The 21,600-nt window shown below is 36.8% G+C and overlaps 1 protein-coding gene across 6 annotated transcripts in view; it reads right to left on the bottom strand.

Moving 5' to 3' along the window:
• HELZ (helicase with zinc finger) overlaps positions 1-21,600 on the bottom strand; it is a 179,075-nt gene that overhangs the window by 68,134 nt on the left and 89,341 nt on the right. For all 6 annotated transcript variants that reach the window (XM_081219682.1, XM_081219680.1, XM_081219685.1 and 3 more), the window contains 6 exons: positions 15,743-15,921; positions 12,731-12,849; positions 11,440-11,585; positions 10,000-10,147; positions 6,706-6,889; positions 5,327-5,555 (listed from right to left, as the gene is read on the bottom strand). In XM_081219682.1, the coding sequence (XP_081075808.1) occupies positions 5,327-5,555; positions 6,706-6,889; positions 10,000-10,147; positions 11,440-11,585; positions 12,731-12,849; positions 15,743-15,921 (1,005 nt within the window). The remainder of the gene's footprint in view (positions 1-5,326; positions 5,556-6,705; positions 6,890-9,999; positions 10,148-11,439; positions 11,586-12,730; positions 12,850-15,742; positions 15,922-21,600) is intronic.

The raw sequence follows: 21,600 nt of genomic DNA, 5'->3' as shown, positions 1-21,600 counted from the left end.
ATTTATCTTCTAATCAAATTAATAAATACTAAAGGAGAAAAATACATTCAAAATTAATCCAGTTGTACACTGTTGTTCCTGAAGTTTTGAAAATTGATCTCCAAATATTAAAAATATTATATATTACAAAAGATAACATATAAGAAGTTTTAGGATTTTAAATGACTATTATAAATATGCATACCTATCTTTAGTATGAGGTTCAAATAATGTTTTATTATGCTATAAAAGATATGTGATATGGTTTCTTCCCAAGTTGGTATCCTTGTGTCCAGGTGGACAGCAGGTAATCAAGATGGCTTCAAGAAGCATAAATAAAAAGGTTTATATTATAAAAGTTAGTATATGAATGGGCATGGAGTTATTAATACATTCATAAAACTTTGCAGATTTTCGTTTCAAACTATGTTTCTCTTACATATGCTTTCTACCATCTTTTCTAATTTTTTAAAGATGAGTTTAAGAAATGGGTCCAGAAAAAATTTCAGGCCTTCATGTCAACAATAGGAAAGGTAAAAATGCTATAAAATATTAAATATGTATTTCCAACAATAAGACATAAAGGCTAACAAGATACTCATTCAGCTACAGGAAGTGTGTGTTGCTAAGAAATGCACACTGAAAGCTGCCCTTTATTTTTATTCTTAAGAACCTTTCCATAGGAATCAAATTTTTTGTCTCATAGTCTGACAGCTAAGGAAAGACTGTCTTCAACATAGCACTCAGGATCTAAAATCCAAAACCTTTCCTACCCTTTTGATAAAGAACCCCAAAATATTCAATTGTATTATTGTTTATCAATACAATTCTACTACATCCTGTGTTAAAAAGGAAGTTTTTTTGGTCTAATAAAGTAACAATTTCATAGAGTGGCATTTCATATTCGTGTGAACTTCAAGACACAGCAAAATGAGGAGAGAATGGAGTGACTTTACTACAGCTCAGTTTTTAATTTTAATGTATTATAACATTTTCATTTCCAGCTTACGTAACCAAAATGCTAGAACTTGCTCCATTTCAAGCTCCTTTTTTTTTTTTTTTTTTTCCTTTTGCGGTATGCGGGCCTCTCACTGTTGTGGCCTCTCCCGCTGCGGAGCACAGGCTCCGGACGCGCAGGCCCAGCGGCCATGGCTCACGGGCCCAGCCGCTCCGCGGCATATGGGATCCTCCCAGACCGGGGCACGAACCCGTATCCCCTGCATCGGCAGGCGGACTCTCAACCACTGCGCCACCAGGGAGGCCCCAAGCTCCTTTTTAAGCTCCATACCCTGTCCCTATACGGCTCTTACTGACCTCAACTGCACTGAAGTAACATCGAGTTAAGCAGAACCTTTAAACAACCTCACACGTCACAAGATGCTGGTAGCTTGGTGACAGTTTTCATCTACAAGATCCCAGGGATCTCAAGGAACCAGCCTCCGAGTTAAAGGAACTGTTTCAGAAGTAACACTAAACACTTGCTATAAGCTAATCAAGTTCAACTAATTCCAAAAGCAACCTGGAATTTCCATCTTAAATCTCACTTGCCTTTTGATAGCCCCAGGGAACAGCAAAATGGTCAAGCACGTGGATTCTAGAACTAGGCTGCCTGGGCTTCAGTCATGGCTCTGTCATTCAGCAGCCCTGTAACGTTGGGCAAGTTATTTAACCTCTCTTCATACCTCAGTTTCCTCATGTGTAAAACAGGGCACCAACAGTGTTATTATTATTATTTTATCACTAAGAAGACTTTTATTTCTCACTTTTAAACTTTCAGAGAAATGTATTCTTTCCTTCAAAAATTCTTAAAGCCAAAAATATTCCTTTTTTCTCTCTTTGCGAAGGCTCTTTCAAAGACCATTTCACACTGTCCTTGACTCAATTCTTTAATGAAATACTACACATGGCATTATGAGGCATTTCAGAACACATAACTGGAAGATCACTTGAGAATTTCAACATCACTCAGACTGAAGAATTCACCACTATGATTATTTAAAGGCTTCACCAATTCTCAGTGCCTCCCTAAAACGTTAACATGTTAATTTTTTTTCTAGTAATGTTGGTTAGAAAAGCCAAGTGTGTCTCTACGTTGTGATGTAAGTGTTACTTTCAGAAGACAAAACCTTACTTTCAATCACTGCATGAACCCAAAGTCTGCTTTCATTTTCATGCTAACCTTGCTTCTAGGATCGTTGATAAAACATTGAAAAATCATTTGGTGTCCTCAGGTCATAGAGAGGGTGTGTGTGCACATACACACACCTCTACACGTGTGAAACAGGTTTATATCTCGCTGAGCAGGTGGAATTCGCTAATGAAGAAATTCGGTTCAAAGGGAGATCTCTTCCAAACTCTCTGGTTTGGAAAAACGCACGAACACGCCCTGCCTTCCCCCCACCCACCCCGCCCCATCACCTCTCCTCACTCAGTGTAGATTTAACCACGCACACACGCCTCGCTTCCTCGGAAAGGCAGGGTAACCCAGTGAGGTCAATCTGACATCTGTGTGAGTGAGACACTTAGTAGCTATGTGGTCCTGGGCAGTAATTTAAACTCTACATCAGGCTGCCCATTTAAAATGCAAATAAAATACCCACATTACCGGGTTATTAGGATGACTGAACGAGGCAAAGTGAACAAAGCACTTGACCTAGCACCTGGCATAGAGAAAGCTGTCAATAAACAGCAGCTACTACATTAATATTTGTTTGTTTGGCGAGTGGGAGAAGGGAAAGTTCCCTCCATTCACTTAGGGTTAACAGAAAAATTCTGTTTAAAAATCCTTTACAACAAAAAAGATTATACAACTAAACTGGTATAGTAAACACAGTAATTATTCCTTGAAAACTTAATTAATATTCGGAAATATCATATTAGTTTTTTATAAATATCAAATGAGCAAGGGAGGGAGACATCCTGATTAACTCAAACTATTGATACAAAGAATTCACGCCTTCATTAGTATAGTACCTAAGAATCACATTATGTCCTCCAGGTTTACTTGTATTATGAGATTAATTTAATTTCTAATGAAACTGGAAGGAGTAAAGCATAAATATCCATAGCCTCAACTATCAGCTCCTGGGTTAGAGCTGATTAAATTGTCCAAATAACATAGATTATCAGCATTGCCATTCAGCTATGGGTCACATGATTTTCTCTCCCTACACAATGTATTGACCTCTCTGAAAATATTTTACTTAGCTTATAAATTAATTTGAGGGCCTTGACACACTCCAGCTGAGTAGTAAGAAATAAACAACCAGTAGACCTGGCTTCAAGTTAAAAATTAGCCCTGGATCATTCTGATAGTATGGCCTCAGGAAGAATCATTCACCTATTTGCTCTGAGAAAATAACGACTTATGTCAGAGAAGGGGTGAAAAATGCCGATCTCATGTAATTCACAGTGTAATATACCTCTATGGAAAGGGGTAATGATTTAAAAAAATATGCATGTTGGTAAATGTTTGGGGTTATTTATAAAGAATGTCCAAAAGTAATGTCACTCAAGACTACTGTTATACCTATTTATTCCCACAACAGTTTCTAGTTGCTTTTAATATGTCAGCCTATTTTACATGTTTTAATCTAATAAAATTCTAATCAAACTGTATGTGTTCTCACATTTATCAAATGATAAATATAAACAAAAATGGTAAACTACCACAGCAATATTCTAACCAAATATATCTGCAATGAATAGTAAAGTAACTAAAGTGAACTTCTCAGGAGGGAAGCCAAATTAATAGACTTAGTTTTATTCATTGGTATCTTGGAAGTAATATAGTTCCTTCCCCAACTTTTTGTCATTAGTGGCTAAAAATGAATGGAAATCTATTTTTTAAATAAGAAATTAAAGATATTTTACAATAGAACTGTTTAGCTATATATAAACAAATCATGGACCATTCAAGTTTTATTTCCTTAAAAATAAAAGGTTATTCTTCAAAATGTCACCATAAATTAAACTCTACGTGATTCCTTTGTTAATGGCTTTCCCCTATAAAATATATTAACTTCTTTTGGAATCTTAAACTCTAATGTATGCAGCTTATTCTTAAAGGTCCCAAATTGTCTCCTTTGCCATAGAATACTTTTTTCCTGCTGAGACAGGAAAACAGATAATAAAATGCTGCTGTATCTATATTGCAACAGAAAACTTTGTTTAAACGGGCCACTTCCTAACAACTTTGTCTATTTTAACACATCATGAAGAAATAACTACCCAAGGCATATTTGAGACCATCGGCACCTCTTTCTACTTTTCTGAACACACTCTCACAGGTCCTAGAATACTTAAGTTTTAAGTAATCCCTCGTGTATTTTTCTTTTTCATAAAGAATATTCTAAATTTCTGTTCAACTGGTTTTTTGTAAATTTTTTTTGTAACATAGTTTTTCAACACTGCGTAGGCCAAGTCTTATAACACTGGCTTCATACAATTAAAATTCCTATTAACTAGGATAAATCATAAGTGTACAAAGAGAAACTTTTTATTTATGTTGCTATTTTAACACTCCTTATGACTACAATCTAAGGAATACTAACAGTTCTTTCCCAAGACAAGTAACAACCCTTTTTAACCCCCTAATTTTAAGATCCTCTGGATTAACCAGACACAAAGATTTGCATTGAGAAGCCCTGAGAGAAAATGAGAAGGAAACTCATCAAAAACGAGCTAAAACAATAATGAAGGAAAAAAGAGGGGAGTATGGGTATGAAATTCAGCCTCCATCAAAGATAATGCACACACACAAAACCACCTTCAGGACCCTCGCACTGGTCAGTCCCTTGTCCCGGAGCACTCTTACCCCAGGAGCCTGCGTAGCTCATACCCTCAACTCCAGAGTCAGCTTCTCAGTAAGGCCTTCTCTGACCACACACCCCATGTGAGATCACAAACCGCCCACCCTGCCCCATCACTTCTAATGCCCCTTGATGTTCTATTTCTTTTCCATTGAACTTACCACATAAAATACTACAAAGTGTTTTTATTTTGCTTACTGTCGGTGTTCCTCTCCTCCCCAATAAAACGTTAAGCCCCACAAAGGCAGAGATTTTTGTCTGTTTTGTTCACCGATGTATCCTCAGTGGCTAAAAGAGTACTTAGAACACAGTAGGCACTCAGGAAACATCTTATGAATGATGACTGATTCAATGAACACACAATTTTATATACATAATGAATAGGCTCAAAGCAATATATTTTTGTGTTCCAACTGGGTATTAGTTAAGACTAAACTTGATTTTAATTAGCCAGGAGGTCATATAAATATGTGCATAGGGATGCAAATTACTCTACATTTCCCCCTTTAATGTCTCAAACACTAACACATAATTACCTGCATCTTCCAATAGAGCACAGAGCAATGGGATCACCCACCACAGCAACCAGGGATTGTGCTCTTGTGATGGCAGTATTGAGAAGCTTATAGTTAGATAAAAAACCATAATCTAAGTCCTCTGTGGAATCTTCCAGCAGTTGCTCTTTCTTTTTAATTGGTGTCTGTTTATGTTTACAAGTATGTCTTGTACGTACTGTGCTAAGAAACAAAACTCTGAATTGCTTTCCTGTAAAAAAAAAAAATTAAAAATAAGAGGACTGTTATTCTGAACCACGGATATAATAAGAGCATTTCATTTTTTAAATGTTATTGCTAAATAAGAGGTGTTGATGAGAATGTGGAGAAACTGGAACTCTTGTTCACTGTAGGTGGAAATATAAATTAGTATGTAAAACACTATAGAAAATACCATGGCAGTTCCTCAAAAAATTAAACATAGAACAAACATATGATGCAGCAACTCTACTTCTGGAAATACACCCAAAAGAACTGATTCCATAAGGAAGCCTAGAGAGAGACTAGTTTGTACATGTTCTTTCTTACATCGACACATCTCTTCCCTCATTCTATGACAAGTCTCCACAGATGCGAATACAGTTCTAGCATCAATTCTTAGTTCTCTCTTCTCCAGGCCAAACAGTCCTAGTTCTTTCAACCATTTCTGACTCCACAGGGCAGTTTCTAGACCACTAACTATGCTAGGTCGTTTTTGGACTCTTCCTAGTTTATTAGTAATATTCTTTCTAAAATGCACACCCAAATTCTGCGTCACCTGAATGCATGGTACACTGGAGCTATTTTTTTTCCCCATGATCTAGAAATTGTATTACTATTATTATTGTATATTACCATGAAACCTCAGATTGTACTGGGCTTTTCTGGCACTCACATTATAGTGTTGCTTCACTTACTTAAACGCACAAATTTCACAGCAACTAATTACATGAAAATTTAAAAGAGTTGCTTTATTCACTTAGGAAAATCTAGATGAAGAACAAGCTATGCCTTTAAAAATTTGCTTGACAGGTACAAGTTTTTAAAAATCTTTATAAACAAAGTAGTTCTCAGATACATTATAACAACAATAGGTGTTGTAGGCTACTGCGATTGCAACTACAGCATACAGATATTTGCACTTACGTAAACTCATGGAGGAAGTCCATTTGTTGATACTTCTTTCATTTGGATATAGAAATTTAACGAACATGTAAATGAGCTCGACCTTGAATTGCCAAATTTGGCATTAAAGAACTTGGTGTGAAATGAATACATAACTGCTTGTCCAGAAAAGAGATCTTGAAAACTAAAAATCAAATGTGCACACACTTTAAGGTCTAACCATTTGAATAACTTAATTCATTTCCATTAATAGTTACCTTGAACATTTAGCACCCTTTCGACGTTAACATCAGATAATCTCTTTTTTCGAAGTTCAGCGCGTATCCTGAACACCTGGTCGGCATACGGAGTCACCACACCAATACTGCCGTCATCTAACTTCCCCCACGCTACTGGCCACTTCCTTCTTAACTCTTCCACACGTTCCACCACTTCAAAGACCTTTAAACAAACGTACATGTATACATATTAAAGTTATACAAGTGCTTGGAGAAAAGAATATGCTAACTGAAATCGATGCACAAAGGATTCCATTTTAGCAAATGTCGTTTTAAAATCACCTCGAACCAGGAATAAGGCTTTGCTGATGTGAACACATTTTTGTTTACATTTCAAGCGGTAAATCTCTACAATAGTGCACCCAGTGAAAACGTGAAAATCAGAGATGATGTAACTGGCCATTGGCCCCACCCCTCACCTGGCCCCCCTTCTCAAATAGGGACAGGTTCGGGTTCCTGTTTAGAGAGAGGCGCGTGGGACCGGCAACCCCACGTTCCCAGTATTTCTCAGTCCACTCTGTAGCTCAGGCCGATGAAACCCATTAGGAGAGCCCTAGAGTCAGCGCCGCCAACGTCTCAGCAGTGCGAGGGCTACCCTTCCTCCTCTCCCAGTGGATATAAGTAAACAGAACAGCCAACAGCTGGCAGCAAACCACAGCTGGGACTGGGGCAAATCTGGACCTCAGGACAGACTTTCAGAGTTCACTGCCTTCTCATGGTACAACTCCGCCCAAGCCCTGTCATTAACCTTGCAGTGAAGTAAGCCCATATTTTACCATCTGGATTTTCTGGACCCCACTTAGTGAATTAGAGTAGAACTTATAGTGTAGTTTAATCTACTTTAATTCGATGAACTCATCAAACAAATTGTGTTGAGGCTTGGCACAGTAGGGGACAAAATGATTACTAAAACACGCTCCTTGCCAGTGAAGAGATTACTGTATATTTAGAAAATAGATTCCTAATTTAAAATACGTATTGTAAGGCAAGCTCAATAGACAGTCAGGCAGGGGCAGAAAGAGGAAGGAGAAATTTTTTAATGTCTTTTAAATACATCATTTATTTACTATTTGTTAGTAATATCTACTTAAATTTATAATAGTAAATATACAAAAATTTGATAGTTTTATTCCTTTTAAGAACTCGAGGATTAATGGCCAGGATGCAGTTCCCACTTCCACATATAAGTTCAATGAATGACAGAGGAATAGACTCTAGTCATCCTGTTGTTATAATGAAATAACAGCAAGTGAAACAACTACCCAGACTGTCCAAGGATTCTGATGAGTCAACTGGATTGAAAACATGGCGCTCTCACCCATAAGGAACAAGCAACACATAACCATTTCTCCACTTCGTCCCTCTGTTACCCCTTATATCATAGGCAGCATAAAACTGTAGTCAAAATACACAGACTTGGAATGGTATGAGGAGCTTGGGGAAACCCCTTTCCCAGAGAGACATCTATGAAGCTGGTCAAGGCCAACAGATAATCATTCAAAGTCTCTGGAGATTGATCAAAGAGCTTCCAAGAAATTGAGAAGCACTGTTTCAACAAAATCTACAGGAAGTCGGGAAGAAGAGTGAAAGGCTGGGACTGCCCCACTCTCCCACAGCCCTGTCTTACAGGACTGTCTCAGCAGCCGAGGGGCAGCTCCCACCTGCTCCAGCTCCCTGGGGTGAAAGAGCTACTCCAGGTGGTTACAGCAGTGGATGAACATCAGAGATGTTGTTTTCCCCAGCAAGGTGCAACAGGAGCCCATGAGCAGCTGGCAGCACCTGGGTGGCACCTATTCCTCTACCCCACCTCCTGCCACACAGGGAGGGCCTGAGTGGGACAGCAGGTGAAGCAAGCAGTCTCCTTTGCTCGTACCATAGTCAACATGGTAGAAGTCACAGACAAAAACAAAATCTTGATAACAGCAACAAAAAAACAACTCATCACTTACAAAGAACTCCAATAAGATTAACAGATGACTGCTCATCAGAAACAGTGAGGGCAATAAAGCAGTAGGAAAGTATATTTCAGTGTGCTGAAAGAAATAACTCAATAATCTAATATCCAGCAAAACTACTTTTCAAAAATGAAGGCAAAATAAAGACATTCCCAGAAAAAACAAAAACTGAAAGAATTCTTTACTAGCAGACCTGCCCTAAAAGAAACACTAAGAGAAATTCATCAGGCTGAAAGCAAGTGACACCAGACAGTAATTCGAATCCACACAAACAAAGCATACTACTAAAGGTAATTACATGGTTAATTATAAAAGACAGTATAATAGTATATTTATTCTCCTTTTTCTTCTTAACTGATTTTCCAGCCAGCAGTTTCCAACCTGAGTGCAAAAGTAATAAAGGAAACCCTAGAGTTATTTGTCAATATTTCAAACAGGTAAAGAAAAGTCTCCCTTTTCCTAAAACTAATTGGCACAGACTAATTAAAATGTCAAGTTTCTTTACTTTCGGCTAGGATTTTATCAAGTGGGTACTGTCAATTTTCTTGTACTGACTTCTAACTACAGGCCTCTGACCAATTTTTTAATGGAAAGATGAATTACTATTACCTAATAAATGGCATTTTTTTTTTCTGTAAATAAAATGAGTAAAGCACGGGACTCAAGGGAAGAAAGGGAGATGGAGATCACAGATCAAGAATCATTCTTCTAATGACCAACCATGCACACATCCTCCCCTGGGTTTCCTCAAGTCCAGAACTCCACTCCCCTGTGACAGCCAGAACCAAACCTCAGGTTCTCTGGCCTGCTGGCCCCTAAAGACATCACAGGTTTTTGTCTGCTACCTGATCTGACCCCTCATACTTCCCACATTTTCTCTGAACTTAAAAAAGTCAGAAACTGTAAGAGAACCACACAAGTTGCAGCACATAATGGGTTAGCACCATCATCATCTGGGTCTGTGTGACCCCCTGGAGTCCAGGATTCCACAATTCAAGTCTTACTCATGTAAAACGATGCCTCATTGGAGTGTGCACTATAAAATGTGATCACAGTCCATTTTAGATGGCTTCTTTTAAATGAGGTTCTGTATTTTGGCACAAGACAAAATGTAATTCAAAGTTTTTGTTTCCCATGGCAGATTCATCTTAACAAATCAATGTTACACAAGAAAGAATAAACTTCCATACTATTTTCATGTAAATGAAGTCAACCCACAATAAAATATCAACCCAAAATTTTAAATAAATGCTTAGTAAGACCAGACTATATATATGACTGCAAAAATGTCAACAATTTGCAAAAAGGACTAAGGTACCTCTGCATTATTATAAAAAGCTGTGCTATTTTTCTCTTGTACATCTTCCCCTCGTGCTGTAAAGAAGGTTAGTGGGTAGAAATCCTTGTGTGCTGGCTGTTTTCCACTGGCCATCAGTTTGCCCTCATAGAAGAGCTCAGAGGTGTAACTGCAGAAAAAGACCGAAATAAATAAATAAATAAATAGTAATCTATCATCAACATTAATTTTACCCATATAAAAAAATTACCAGTCAAATCTCACGTTGCTTTATGCCCATGATTAATTTTAATCCAAACATCTAATACCCATGATGCCAAGATTTTCACCAAAATTAACCACAGCAATGAAAACACAGTGGGCTCCTCGTATACCACTGATAAATGAATTGATCTGGGGAAGGGAGGAAGCCAGAACATAGAAAGAAAAGGAAGAAATGATGACAGTTCAGTACTAGATGAAACTCTTGTTTCATGAGGAAATTTGCTACCTGTTATGGGTTTCTATACTAAAATTTTTTAAATGTATATTTTTATTTATGTGGATCATACACTTAGGCAAACACAAAGATCTACAGACACTGAAACAATACACACAGTTGAAGGGTATTCCAGTCTTCAACTGTGAAATGAAGACTCTTTGCTAATGAAGATACTACGTAGTACTCGATTCACCACTGACTGCAGCAAATGACTGGCAACAATAAAAGAGGAATCCCACTTCGAGATGTTGATAAAAGCCATATTTAAATCTAAACTTATTTTTATATCTCTCCTACTGCTTTCAGAGAAACCTAAAATTTATTTTCACATGACCACCATCAATATTATTAAATTATACTAAACTTGAAAAAATCCTAAGTTTTTGGTGGTGACAGTGACAGGAACGCAGCACAAAGGGGCTTCCCCGGGTGCTGGGAACATTCTGTTTTTTGGTCTGGATGCCGGTTGAGGGGTACGTTTGGTTTGTGACTATTCACTGGGCTACCATTTATGATACTTTTACGTGTATAGATGTATACTATATTTAATAGAGACCTTTTAAAACTTTATTACTAAGTTTCATGGTTTTCTTTCCTTCCTTCCTCCCATCCTTCCTTTCTTTTAAAATAGACTCCTTGTATAACACAGCCAGACACACATATGCAAACCATTATGTGGCTTGTCAACATATTTGTTTATTACATCATGTAGTTTTACATATACATTATATATTTAGTCCCAGAAAAATATGTTTATAGCTAGTAGAACCTTAAGTTTTTGTTTCCAGAACTGCCCTACTATAATAAATAACAGCTGACTTTTGAAGTGTACTTTCACAGACATAAAAGTAAACATAATTTGCAATACTAGGGACACCATGTAACTCTGCTGGGAATAATCTGTCCCTAGGAACAGTGCTGTTTTGAGTCCCCTTCCACTGGACCACACAAAGCGTTACAGAGGGGCAGTTCACACCTACTTGATGATAGCTTCGTGGGAGCGGTAGTTCTCACACAGGAGGATCCTGCAGGGAAACTCGGCAGGGTAATGCTCATAGAGCCGGTCAAGCAATGAAACGTGAAGGTTTCTTTCCCTGGCAAACTCACTGTAAACAAAAGGGCTGAGCTGTAACAGAGAGACACATGGAGAGAATTTAACTAAATATACAAGTAGCATTTTTTTTAACACACTTTAAAAAGAACCCACCACGCTGAAACTCCTGAGGTACTAAACCTCAACATGCTGGATGCTGCAACAAGCAGAGTCAAAAACATTTTTCTAGGAACAATTTTACTACTATATAGAATGAGGCTAAATTTTCTAACTTTTCGTTTCAGCATGCCAACACTAACCTAGAGTTTCTACACACAGGTTAATAAAGGACTCTTCCAACTTAATAAATAGCTACTACCTTAGTAATTTTAGGGATGCAACCCACTGCATCATTGGGGGAGTCAATCAACTGTCTCACTAAAATTCAGCAACTATTTTAAACAGTGAGCTAGCAGGATACACCGCCTATGACTAAAACACTTATTTTTAATAATTAGCAAAAAAGCCATCTTTATCTCGTAAAGTGTAAGGAGCCATCCTTGATTATAACTTTGACGCTAAGAACAAAATTAAGCTCTGGCAAAGAAACAAAAACAGAACTTGTCCCTCTACCTTCAACTCTTCCCTAAATGGATAGCTACAACACTGTGTAGGTTCAATCTCAACCAACTGTGACAAAAGAGAAAGAACCTCAAACTGAAACTTTGCAAAACTGATATTTTAATAGAAAAACTGTAATTTTCTTTCATACATCGGTATTAAGATCAGACAAGTTCTTTGAGATTTTGGCTATTATTTTTTATTAGGCACTTTGTTTCCCATGATAATGAAAAATTAACCCTTCAGGAAGACAAATGCTGGGGACAGGAACTGGGGAATCGTAAGAAGGATACTTTAAACTTATTTGATAAAGAAAAGTAAGAATCAAAGATTCATACTACAGAGAACTGAACTTCAAATTAATAAACATGACAATTAGAACACTGATAGACTCATTCATTCCACTCTCTATCCAAAGAAGGAAAAAAAGTGGGGCGGGGGGGGTAGCAATTTTCCTTCAGAAACACCAACATTTTCCACTATTAGTACAGAAATATTTAAAGTACTTAAACTGACATGCATGGCACAACATGGCATAGGCTGTTTTAGAAAACAAATATTAAACATCAAAATATAACAGAAGTTTCTTTCAACATGGTGACTCAGAGGGCACTCACCTGCATGTGGTCACCAGCCAGGACAACCCGGGTGTCCTTAGTTGCTAATGCTAGGGGCATAATGGTTTCACACTCCATGGCCTGGGCAGCCTCATCTAAGAGAACGTGCGTAAAAAACCCTGCGAGGTACAGTGTAAACACAGGACCGCATATTACAGCAGTGATAAAGGGAGGAGTAGTGTCTTTCTTTTAAGGAAAGAGTTTAGTGTCCTGATTTACGAGCTGTGAGTATTTTTCATGCCAGTCCTCAATTTAGAAGATCATATATTTAAATCATTATTTAAAAAATAGAAGTTGAAAGGAAGAACTATTTTGCTCAACAACAGGTATGTAAATGGCATCTGGTACTAATGGCCCCAAGACTAACAATCAGGACACATAAAAAAGAGTTTAAAAGTACAAGATAGCAGCTTTTCACCACAAAGAAAAGCTGGCAATAAAACAGTGATAGGCCCAAAACCCTTTCACTATTTATTTGCTAAAACACCAAAAATAAAACAATGGTAGTTTATAAGTACCTTCAGCTTAAACACACACATTAGACATTAAAGAAAATCATACCCAAAATCTAATATAAAGGAGAAAGTGATAATCTAACTTTGACCAAAAACAAAGGTTATCTGTTAGCAAATGCATTATTTTGATTATTTAGGTTTATTGTGTGTGTGTGTGTGTGTGCGCGCGCACGTGTGTGCGTACAGATTATATACAATGTTTTAGCCTAAGACCCTATCCTGGCTGTAAAAATATCACCAGTCTGAAAAAGAAAAAAACAAAAGTGACACAAGTATCAAAAAGGTACATTGTCAAATATCCCCCAGATGCAAACACCCAGTCTCGATTACTGCTGCCACGCACACTGAGGCACAGGAATCTGTGTACAGAAAGGAGGAGAAGCCTCTGTGCCCCTAAAAGAGGAGAGAGAAGAAAAATCTCCTCGCTGTTTCAATGTGTAGAAGTAAATGTTGCCCCTATGGCTAGCTCACTGAGGTAGGGAGAGGGGGGCCCTGTTTTTACTAGCACAGCAAAGAACACAAAGTAGCTTCTCAGCAGAATGACCACTTGTAACTCTCTAGATTAATCAGCCTCCTGTGAGTTGGCCCAAGAACCTAACCTCTATGTCTATGGATAGCAACAAGTTCCAAACAATCTGTTTATACAACTTCCTAATGCAACTTGTTTCTAGGTTGGGAACTTTCTAAACCTTACTGACTGGCAGGAATAACCGCCACCACCATCACCACCATCATCACGGTCCATTCAAACAAATGGCTATGTTGACAGTACAAGTATCAATAACTGTTGTCTATTTAATGACAGTGGCCCAAGCATGATTTGGACACATGCATTTTTCTCCCTGTTGAGGAGGATTTGTGCTTTTTGTTCTACAAGACTAATTAAGGAAGATGACTATATAATTATAGGATCAAATTGGAAAAAACTGAGACTAGTGAAAAAAATCTACTGTTTTCATTAGATAACATTTTAATTAAATAGAGCTAGGGTGTAAATCAGGAACTGAATAAATCATGAAATTGTTATACTGTTGCTTAAGCTAGTAAAAGAAACCTGAATTAGTCAAACTGATTTAGCCTGAGCCTTGGTTGTCTTAGCTGTAAAATAACCCTCCACAAAGTTGATATGAGAATTAAATAAAGTATAAACAGTGCCTAAAACAAAGCAGATAGTTGACTTGCAATAAATGTTCTACACTCTTGCTCTTCAAAGCCATTCTTTACTCTTCCTCAAAACTATACTGCTTAGGAGGCTTGGGTGTTTAATTTACGTGGCAAATATGCAGAGTATAATCATGAAGTAATGAGACTGATTGTTAAATAAACATACCAAAATTTACATTGCAAATAAGTGTTGTTCCATCAAAGAAGTCAGTTGAGAGGAAATATAACTCATTCCAATGGATGCAGCCACTGTTCAAAACATTTTTGAAACTCTGCTTTTGTAACTGCCCTCACCAGCCAGCTATGAGCTGCGTGCACAAGAAAAATAAGTCTCATTACATGAGAGGCACGTCTCTCTCTTTTTTTTCTTTCAACCCCTAATGGTATTGCTCAGTTTGATAACCTGCCTTATTTACCAGGTATGTCTCAGAAAGATTTTGAAGCTTTTCTAAAATTAACTCTACCCTCAAAAAAGAAAGTTTGGCCACTGTTCATTCTTTAAGATAAACAGAGGTTTATCAAGGGCCTCCAGGTGTCTATACCCTGGGCCAAGTGCCAGGAATACAAGGTGAAGAGAACTGTCTCTACCTTCCAGAGACTTAAAAGAATTTCTCACTGGCTCTGAAAGCAATTCCAAAAGGAGAGAGCAAAAAAGCGTTGACCAATGTCAACAATTATAATAAAGTGGTAATAAATGAATATTCTTCCAAAGCAACTACCTTGAAGTGATACCACATTTTGATGGTTAAGTTCTGCCATATTTATCAGAACTTCTTGTCACCATCTGTCTGTACTTTGTATAATATTAGTTTGATTTTACATAGTTCCTGTACTTAAATAATCCTAATAGTATGTCATAAAAAACCTATCATGATTGTTGTCTCTACACTGTATTAATGGAAAACTATTTTAAAATTAAAAACTTGAGAAAATTGTAAAAACACCAACACTGTCCAAATTTGAATTTTTCACATGATCAATAGTAAGTAAATACCATCTGATCAATTAGAGAACAAATAGAGTAGCAGTCACTAAAATGTCTAAACTAGGGGTTGATAATTTTTGTGTGTGTGTGAAGGGCCAAACAGTACACATTTTAGGTTTTTTTGGCCATACAATCTCTGTTGCAACTACTCAACTCAGCTGCTGTAGCACAAAAGAATCCATAGAAAATATAGGTAAATAAATGGGCATGATTGTGTTCCATCCAATAAAACTTGATCTACAAAAACAGACAGTAGGCCAGATACGGCCCACAGGCCAACCCCTGATCTAAACTGAATGCAGAGCCCTGTGCATTCAGACACCCTTTCTGTGTCTTGAGTCAGCATACCAGGTTCAAGGTCCAACTGACAGAGGTACTGGGAAGTATTCAATGTAACAACAACCACTCGGTGTTTAAGAATATCTTCTTTCTGTGGCATCTGAAAGGTGGAATGTGCGCTTGAGATCAAACAGTACTGATGCACAACTGGGTGGACAGTCTTTACCCAGCGATTTCTGAAATATACCCTATAAAAGAAGATAACATTTCCTATTTATACTTATTAACATCTTACCAGTATGTGATTATCAAAATATTGACATTATGATGTTAAGACTACAATACCTGGAAATTAACAAATAAGTCTGGTAACTGTTAACACTCTACTGGATTAGAATTTAACATACAACTGTAACTCCCCCCACCAAAAAAATGAATCAAGCAGAAAGTATATACACTATGATAAGATAAATATCTAATTATTTTTAAGTGTTCAGAATAATCTTACAACAGAATGACACACAGAGTTTCATAAGCATTAGTTTTTTTACTTCAAAACGTTCCCATTTGGGAATTACTTTTTTTCCCTAGAATATTCTTACAAAAATATACTTATATTTTAATTATCTATGCTAATAAAATATAGTGAATTGCATACTTACAAGAGAAATTTAAAAGTTACTTGCATTTCACTTTAGAATATATTCTTATACCTATATTTAAATAGACCTCTATCTAAAGTTCTGGAAATTTAAAAACAAATTTAAATTTTGGACCATCAGAAAATCTTAAGAAAGAGCATCTTTTCTATTAATTGCAAAAGAAAAATAGAAATAGGACTCATACAACAGATTACTAAGATGGTACAGAAACAACTCATCCATCCACCCACCCACCTCCCCCCATCTCTAACCCACCCACACCACAAAGATCTGCTGGGTATCTACTATGGTCCAGCACAGAGGCAAGTCACATGGCTTGCAAACTTTCATAAAGACTTTGGATTTATTCTGATTTTAATGGAAAGCCATCAGAGAGTTGTAACAGGGCACATGTCATGAGACATGCCTTAGGTTGTTAAAGGACCCCTCTGTTTCTCTGGACAGAATACACAGTTCTGGAGGCAGGAAGAGGGCTGGACAGTGGTGTGGTGGTAAATGTTGAACAATCAGCCTTTGAGGGGGGTGGGGAGGGGTGACCTGATCTGCAGTGTTTGCTGGTTTCTGGGGGTATAAAACCTACTATCATGGCCAATTTCACATGAACTTGGGAAGACATGCACATGATTGGCTCTCACAAACCAGTACCAGCTGCTCCATCACACCAGGGACTGGGAGAGAGGCAGGGGGAGGGGGCGATATCAAGGAGACCCATTAGGAGGCCGCTGTAAGGATCCGGACAAGAAAAAATGATAGCTTGAACCAGGGTGGTAACAGTAGAGATGTGAAAATGGTCAGATCACTGCACATCTTGAGAGTAATGCTGACAGAATTTACTGATATACTAGATGTGGAATTTAAGAGAAAGGATGTTCCATGGCTTTGAAACTGGATGAGTGGCAACAGTGGTGACAGGGAGGAACAAATTTGGGGTGGGAATTGAGAATTCAGTTTTGGACATATTTAGTAGTAGACATCCAAGTAGAGATATCCAGTAAGCAGAGGTATTTATAAGTGTGGAGTTCAGAAGAATGCCTAAGACAAGAAATATACAATTGAGATCATACTTAAACCCTGAGACTAGAAGAGCTCACCTGGAGAGTAAGTGTAATAAAAAGGAAACTAGTTGGAAGAATGGCTGATGGACCACTTCCACATGTAGAGGCTGGGGAATGGAGGGACACAGGAAAGGAGACTGGGAAGCAGCAATCAGTGAAACAGCAAAGAACTTAGGAGATTGTGAGGGTCCAATCAAGGGACATAAACTTCCATGTCACTGAATCGTTTGGACATTCTCCAGGCCCATCAAGTTACTTATTAGCAGCATCCAGCTCTGTGGCTGCTCCCCCTCCTTGAAATATTCTCTCCCTCAGCTGCCATAACTCAACCGCTCCCTGCTTTCCTTCCACCTCTCTAAGCTGGTTCCTCAAGGCTTAGCCTTTAGTGCTCTCATCAAGCTCTGTCCTCTCACCCGACAATCTCATCGCAGGCCCATGGCTTCAATTACCACCAATACCCTAATGACTCACACATTCTTCTCTCTCCAGCCAAGACCTCACCTCTGAGCTCCAAGATGCATATCCAACTATTTATTTGACATCTGTCTCCTCTAGAATGTTTCAAAGGCAGCTCAAATGTCATGTGCACAAACACTAACCTCATGATCTTCTACAATGTGTTCTAACCCTCTATGAAACAATTAAAACTGGTTATTGTCTTTTTTTAAGCAAAGCAAAGCAAAAAAAAAAGCATTTAATAAATGTCCCTAATTTATAAATAAATTGTAATAGAGGAAAGTAATGTATTTTAAAAGCATTAGTATGATAGGAAGGACTGTGAAAGTAACCAACACCGCTCCTAAAAGATGTAAAAATCTTAAACATGTTTTAGGTTTTAATAAAAAAATACTTATTCAGATCAGCAAAGCAGAATTTACTTTTAAATATATGAAAAATCTCATTTTACAAATTATGTGAAAAAGTATTTACAAATTATGATTCCATTAATATTAACTTATGTGTGTGTATTTAAGCATATAAATGACTAGAAATTAAACTGTAAAATGTTAGTAGTATTTATCTCTGACTGGTAAGGTTATAGATAATTTTTATTCTCCATGCTTTCCTATATTTTCCATATTTTCTTAAATGAACATTTCATTATAAAATTGAAAAATTCATTTTCAAATTACTTATCAAATCTAACTACAGGCACTGTTTCTTTCTCAAAGAAAAAATAGAAATTGAAGTTCTAAGCCTCATTACTGACTTTTTTGTAGTTACCTTGGAAAGTTAGCTCAAGATGAAGTTAGTAAGAATATAAAGTTTGATCATTAGGCCCATTTCCTTAAAAATATAATAGTCTAGTGCTGACTTAAAAAAGACTTAAATATTTTCTCAGTACTTTCATTTTGTGCAACATTTAAGGTAGACACTGTCTATAAGATTACTTAAAACACATCCAACAACATTTTTCAAAATTGGAGAATTGACACTTTCAAGTCCATGGTATAAAAGGTGACACCAACTAAGTAATTTACATATTTCTAGAAATAAACTGTCCACATACCCCACATGAATTATAATGAAATTTAAAACAGAAGACTGTCTGGTAATATATCATTTTAATTCACTGAAATTTTATTCATGTATTTAATTCATATGCAATGAACACCCCCAAAATATTATTACATAAGATACTACAGAATCAGAAAGACCTTATTTACTTATTTAAAGATCTTTATAAAATAACATATACCTTCTATTTGTCCAGAAAACAGTAAATGTACACTTTCTCCATAGATAGGCTTTATCTAATAAGTGATAACTCTGCCAGAATCAGCTACTGATTTTCAGAAGCATACACAGAAACTATGTTTTCCTCTCTATTCCATTTTAAAATCTTCTGATGCTAATAAAGAAGTAAAAACTGAAACTAAATATAATTAAAATGTATTCTAGGGCCTCCCTGGTGGCGCAGTGGTTGAGAGTCCGCCTGCCGATGCAGGGGATACGGGTTCGTGCCCCGGTCTGGGAGGATCCCATATGCCGCGGAGCGGCTGGGCCCGTGAGCCATGGCCTCTGGGCCTGCGCGTCCGGAGCCTGTGCTCCGCAACGGGAGAGGCCACAACAGTGAGAGGCCCGCATACCGCAAAAAGAAAAAAAAAAAAAAAAAAAAAAAAAAATGTATTCTAAAACCTTCATCCCAAAATAATTTAAGCTCAACTCCTGGCAACTAATAGAATTTTATACATTTTAACCACAAGTGTGCATATTTAAACATATTTACTGTTTTAACTATTTAATGTTTATGGCTATTTTCCCACTTTGTCACATTTACTAGGGCCCACTCTAAGCTACAGTGTGAGAAGGTAAACTTGCCATCATCACTCTTATTCCACAGAGACAACAAATCTTCAAGGTCACATGCGGACACTTAGGGCCCTCTTGTGTTCTTTCCCCTGCATTCTGGGACAATTCACATCAAGCTGATCTCCCCAGAGTGCTCAGCCATTCTAATTTTCTCCATTCCATCTCCCATACCACTCATATTTGTTGCCCATTAGGAAAATTATAAATTAATCTCAGTTAATATAATAATAGATGGTGCTAATAAATCCTAACATTTCAATGTATTAGCCCTCCTAGGAAATACATTCACAAGTTAACACCTTTCCTGAACAGAAAAACTATGGTGAAAATACAGTGCCACATAAAGGCCAAGTCTTTTCTTATTTTATTCCACTTATTAAATGAAATAACATGAAATTTGTATTTAAATAAATTTAAATATTTTCTACTAGAGGGCAAGTTTCTGTATTTGGGTCACTACAACTATACATAGACCCTACTGGAACATAACTTCTTATCCTACATATTTAGATGCACTACATGTTGGATTGTAACGCCCAAAACATAATTTTACATGGGAAAAGCTAAACATAATGCTAGCCAAATAATGGACTTCAGTGTTTATCAACGACAGCTCTCCTGCCCCAAATGTCAAATGACCTATGCTAGGTCAACCAAGCTTTGAGGGGTCTTCACTCCACTGTTTCCAAGCCAAGTACAATGATAAATGAGATTGTCACAGTTCCTACATAACATACATACACAAACATAAGCACACACACAAGCTCTACCAACAATAAAACACCTTATCGACACTGAAGTAAGAACACTCATAGCAAAAATGCTACTAGCTAACTCAATTTCACTTATGGGTTAAAAAAGATTAGAATCTGAAGCAAACTAGTTATTGATGAATTTATCCATTGGTAAATATCACATTTTCATTTATAGGGACTGTATACATGTGATATTTTCTTACCAAATAAAACTGGGTTCTACTTAAAACACTTATTTCTTCTCTAATTTGTCTCCAGAGTAGAAACAGAGTATGGCATAAAAACCTGTGTTAACAGGCCATGCCACTTTTTTCTCTTTTGTTCTTTTTAATGCAATTGCAAAATCATTCGAATGGCTTTGTTTATGGTTATTAAAGAATTAAATAGCGTAACCTCATTTTTCCATGCCTAGGCTCAACTAGAAAGAAAAAGTTAGTGAATTATGATTCAAAAGTGTGTTAGAAATTAATTTTTAAACAATAATTGTATTTGAACAACATAGGGCATGACATATTAGTTTGTAAAATGGCAAAACTAAACATTAATTCATATAACAATGAGAGCAAATGGTATAATAACCATTTAATGGTTCTTTATTGTTTTCTGAAGAAAAGGATTTTATTCCCCCACAACCCTATATTTAAGAACATTTCATATCCATAGACACTTAGTAGACCTGTATTAACCTAGAATTTTCTTTCTCTCTTAAATGACAGCAAAGAGCTATAAGTACCAGTCGGTTACACCGTGCTGCAGAAATCACTTCAATTTCATGCTTCTCTAATGTGTAGCGTCTATGAAATTACCTGCATGATCACAGTCAAAATTTTATTTCCATAAACAACTATCACTGCATGACTACTCTGCCATGCAAAATATGCTAGAATTTTAATTAAAATTGATTTAATCATAAATTTATATATAGTAGCTTTTAGAGGAACACATCAAAATCGGCTCAGATTGTAACAACATTTTTTACATACAAAACTTAAAAAAGGATGTCTTTCTCTTTACTTAATGTTTAAGAAATGAATGGTCAAAGATTTTTAAATTTTTCCTTAATTTAAATGGTTTCTTCAAAAGGCATAACCTCCAAATGCCAATGCACAGTTAAAGATTTTGGTTTTCTCAAAGTTACTAAA

This window comes from Mesoplodon bidens (assembly GCF_964165515.1).
Source record: "Mesoplodon bidens genome assembly, chromosome: 19".
NCBI lineage: Eukaryota > Metazoa > Chordata > Mammalia > Artiodactyla > Ziphiidae > Mesoplodon > Mesoplodon bidens.
The sequence above is the reverse complement of the archived record's forward strand: the minus strand, read 5'-3'. Positions and strand labels throughout refer to the sequence as shown.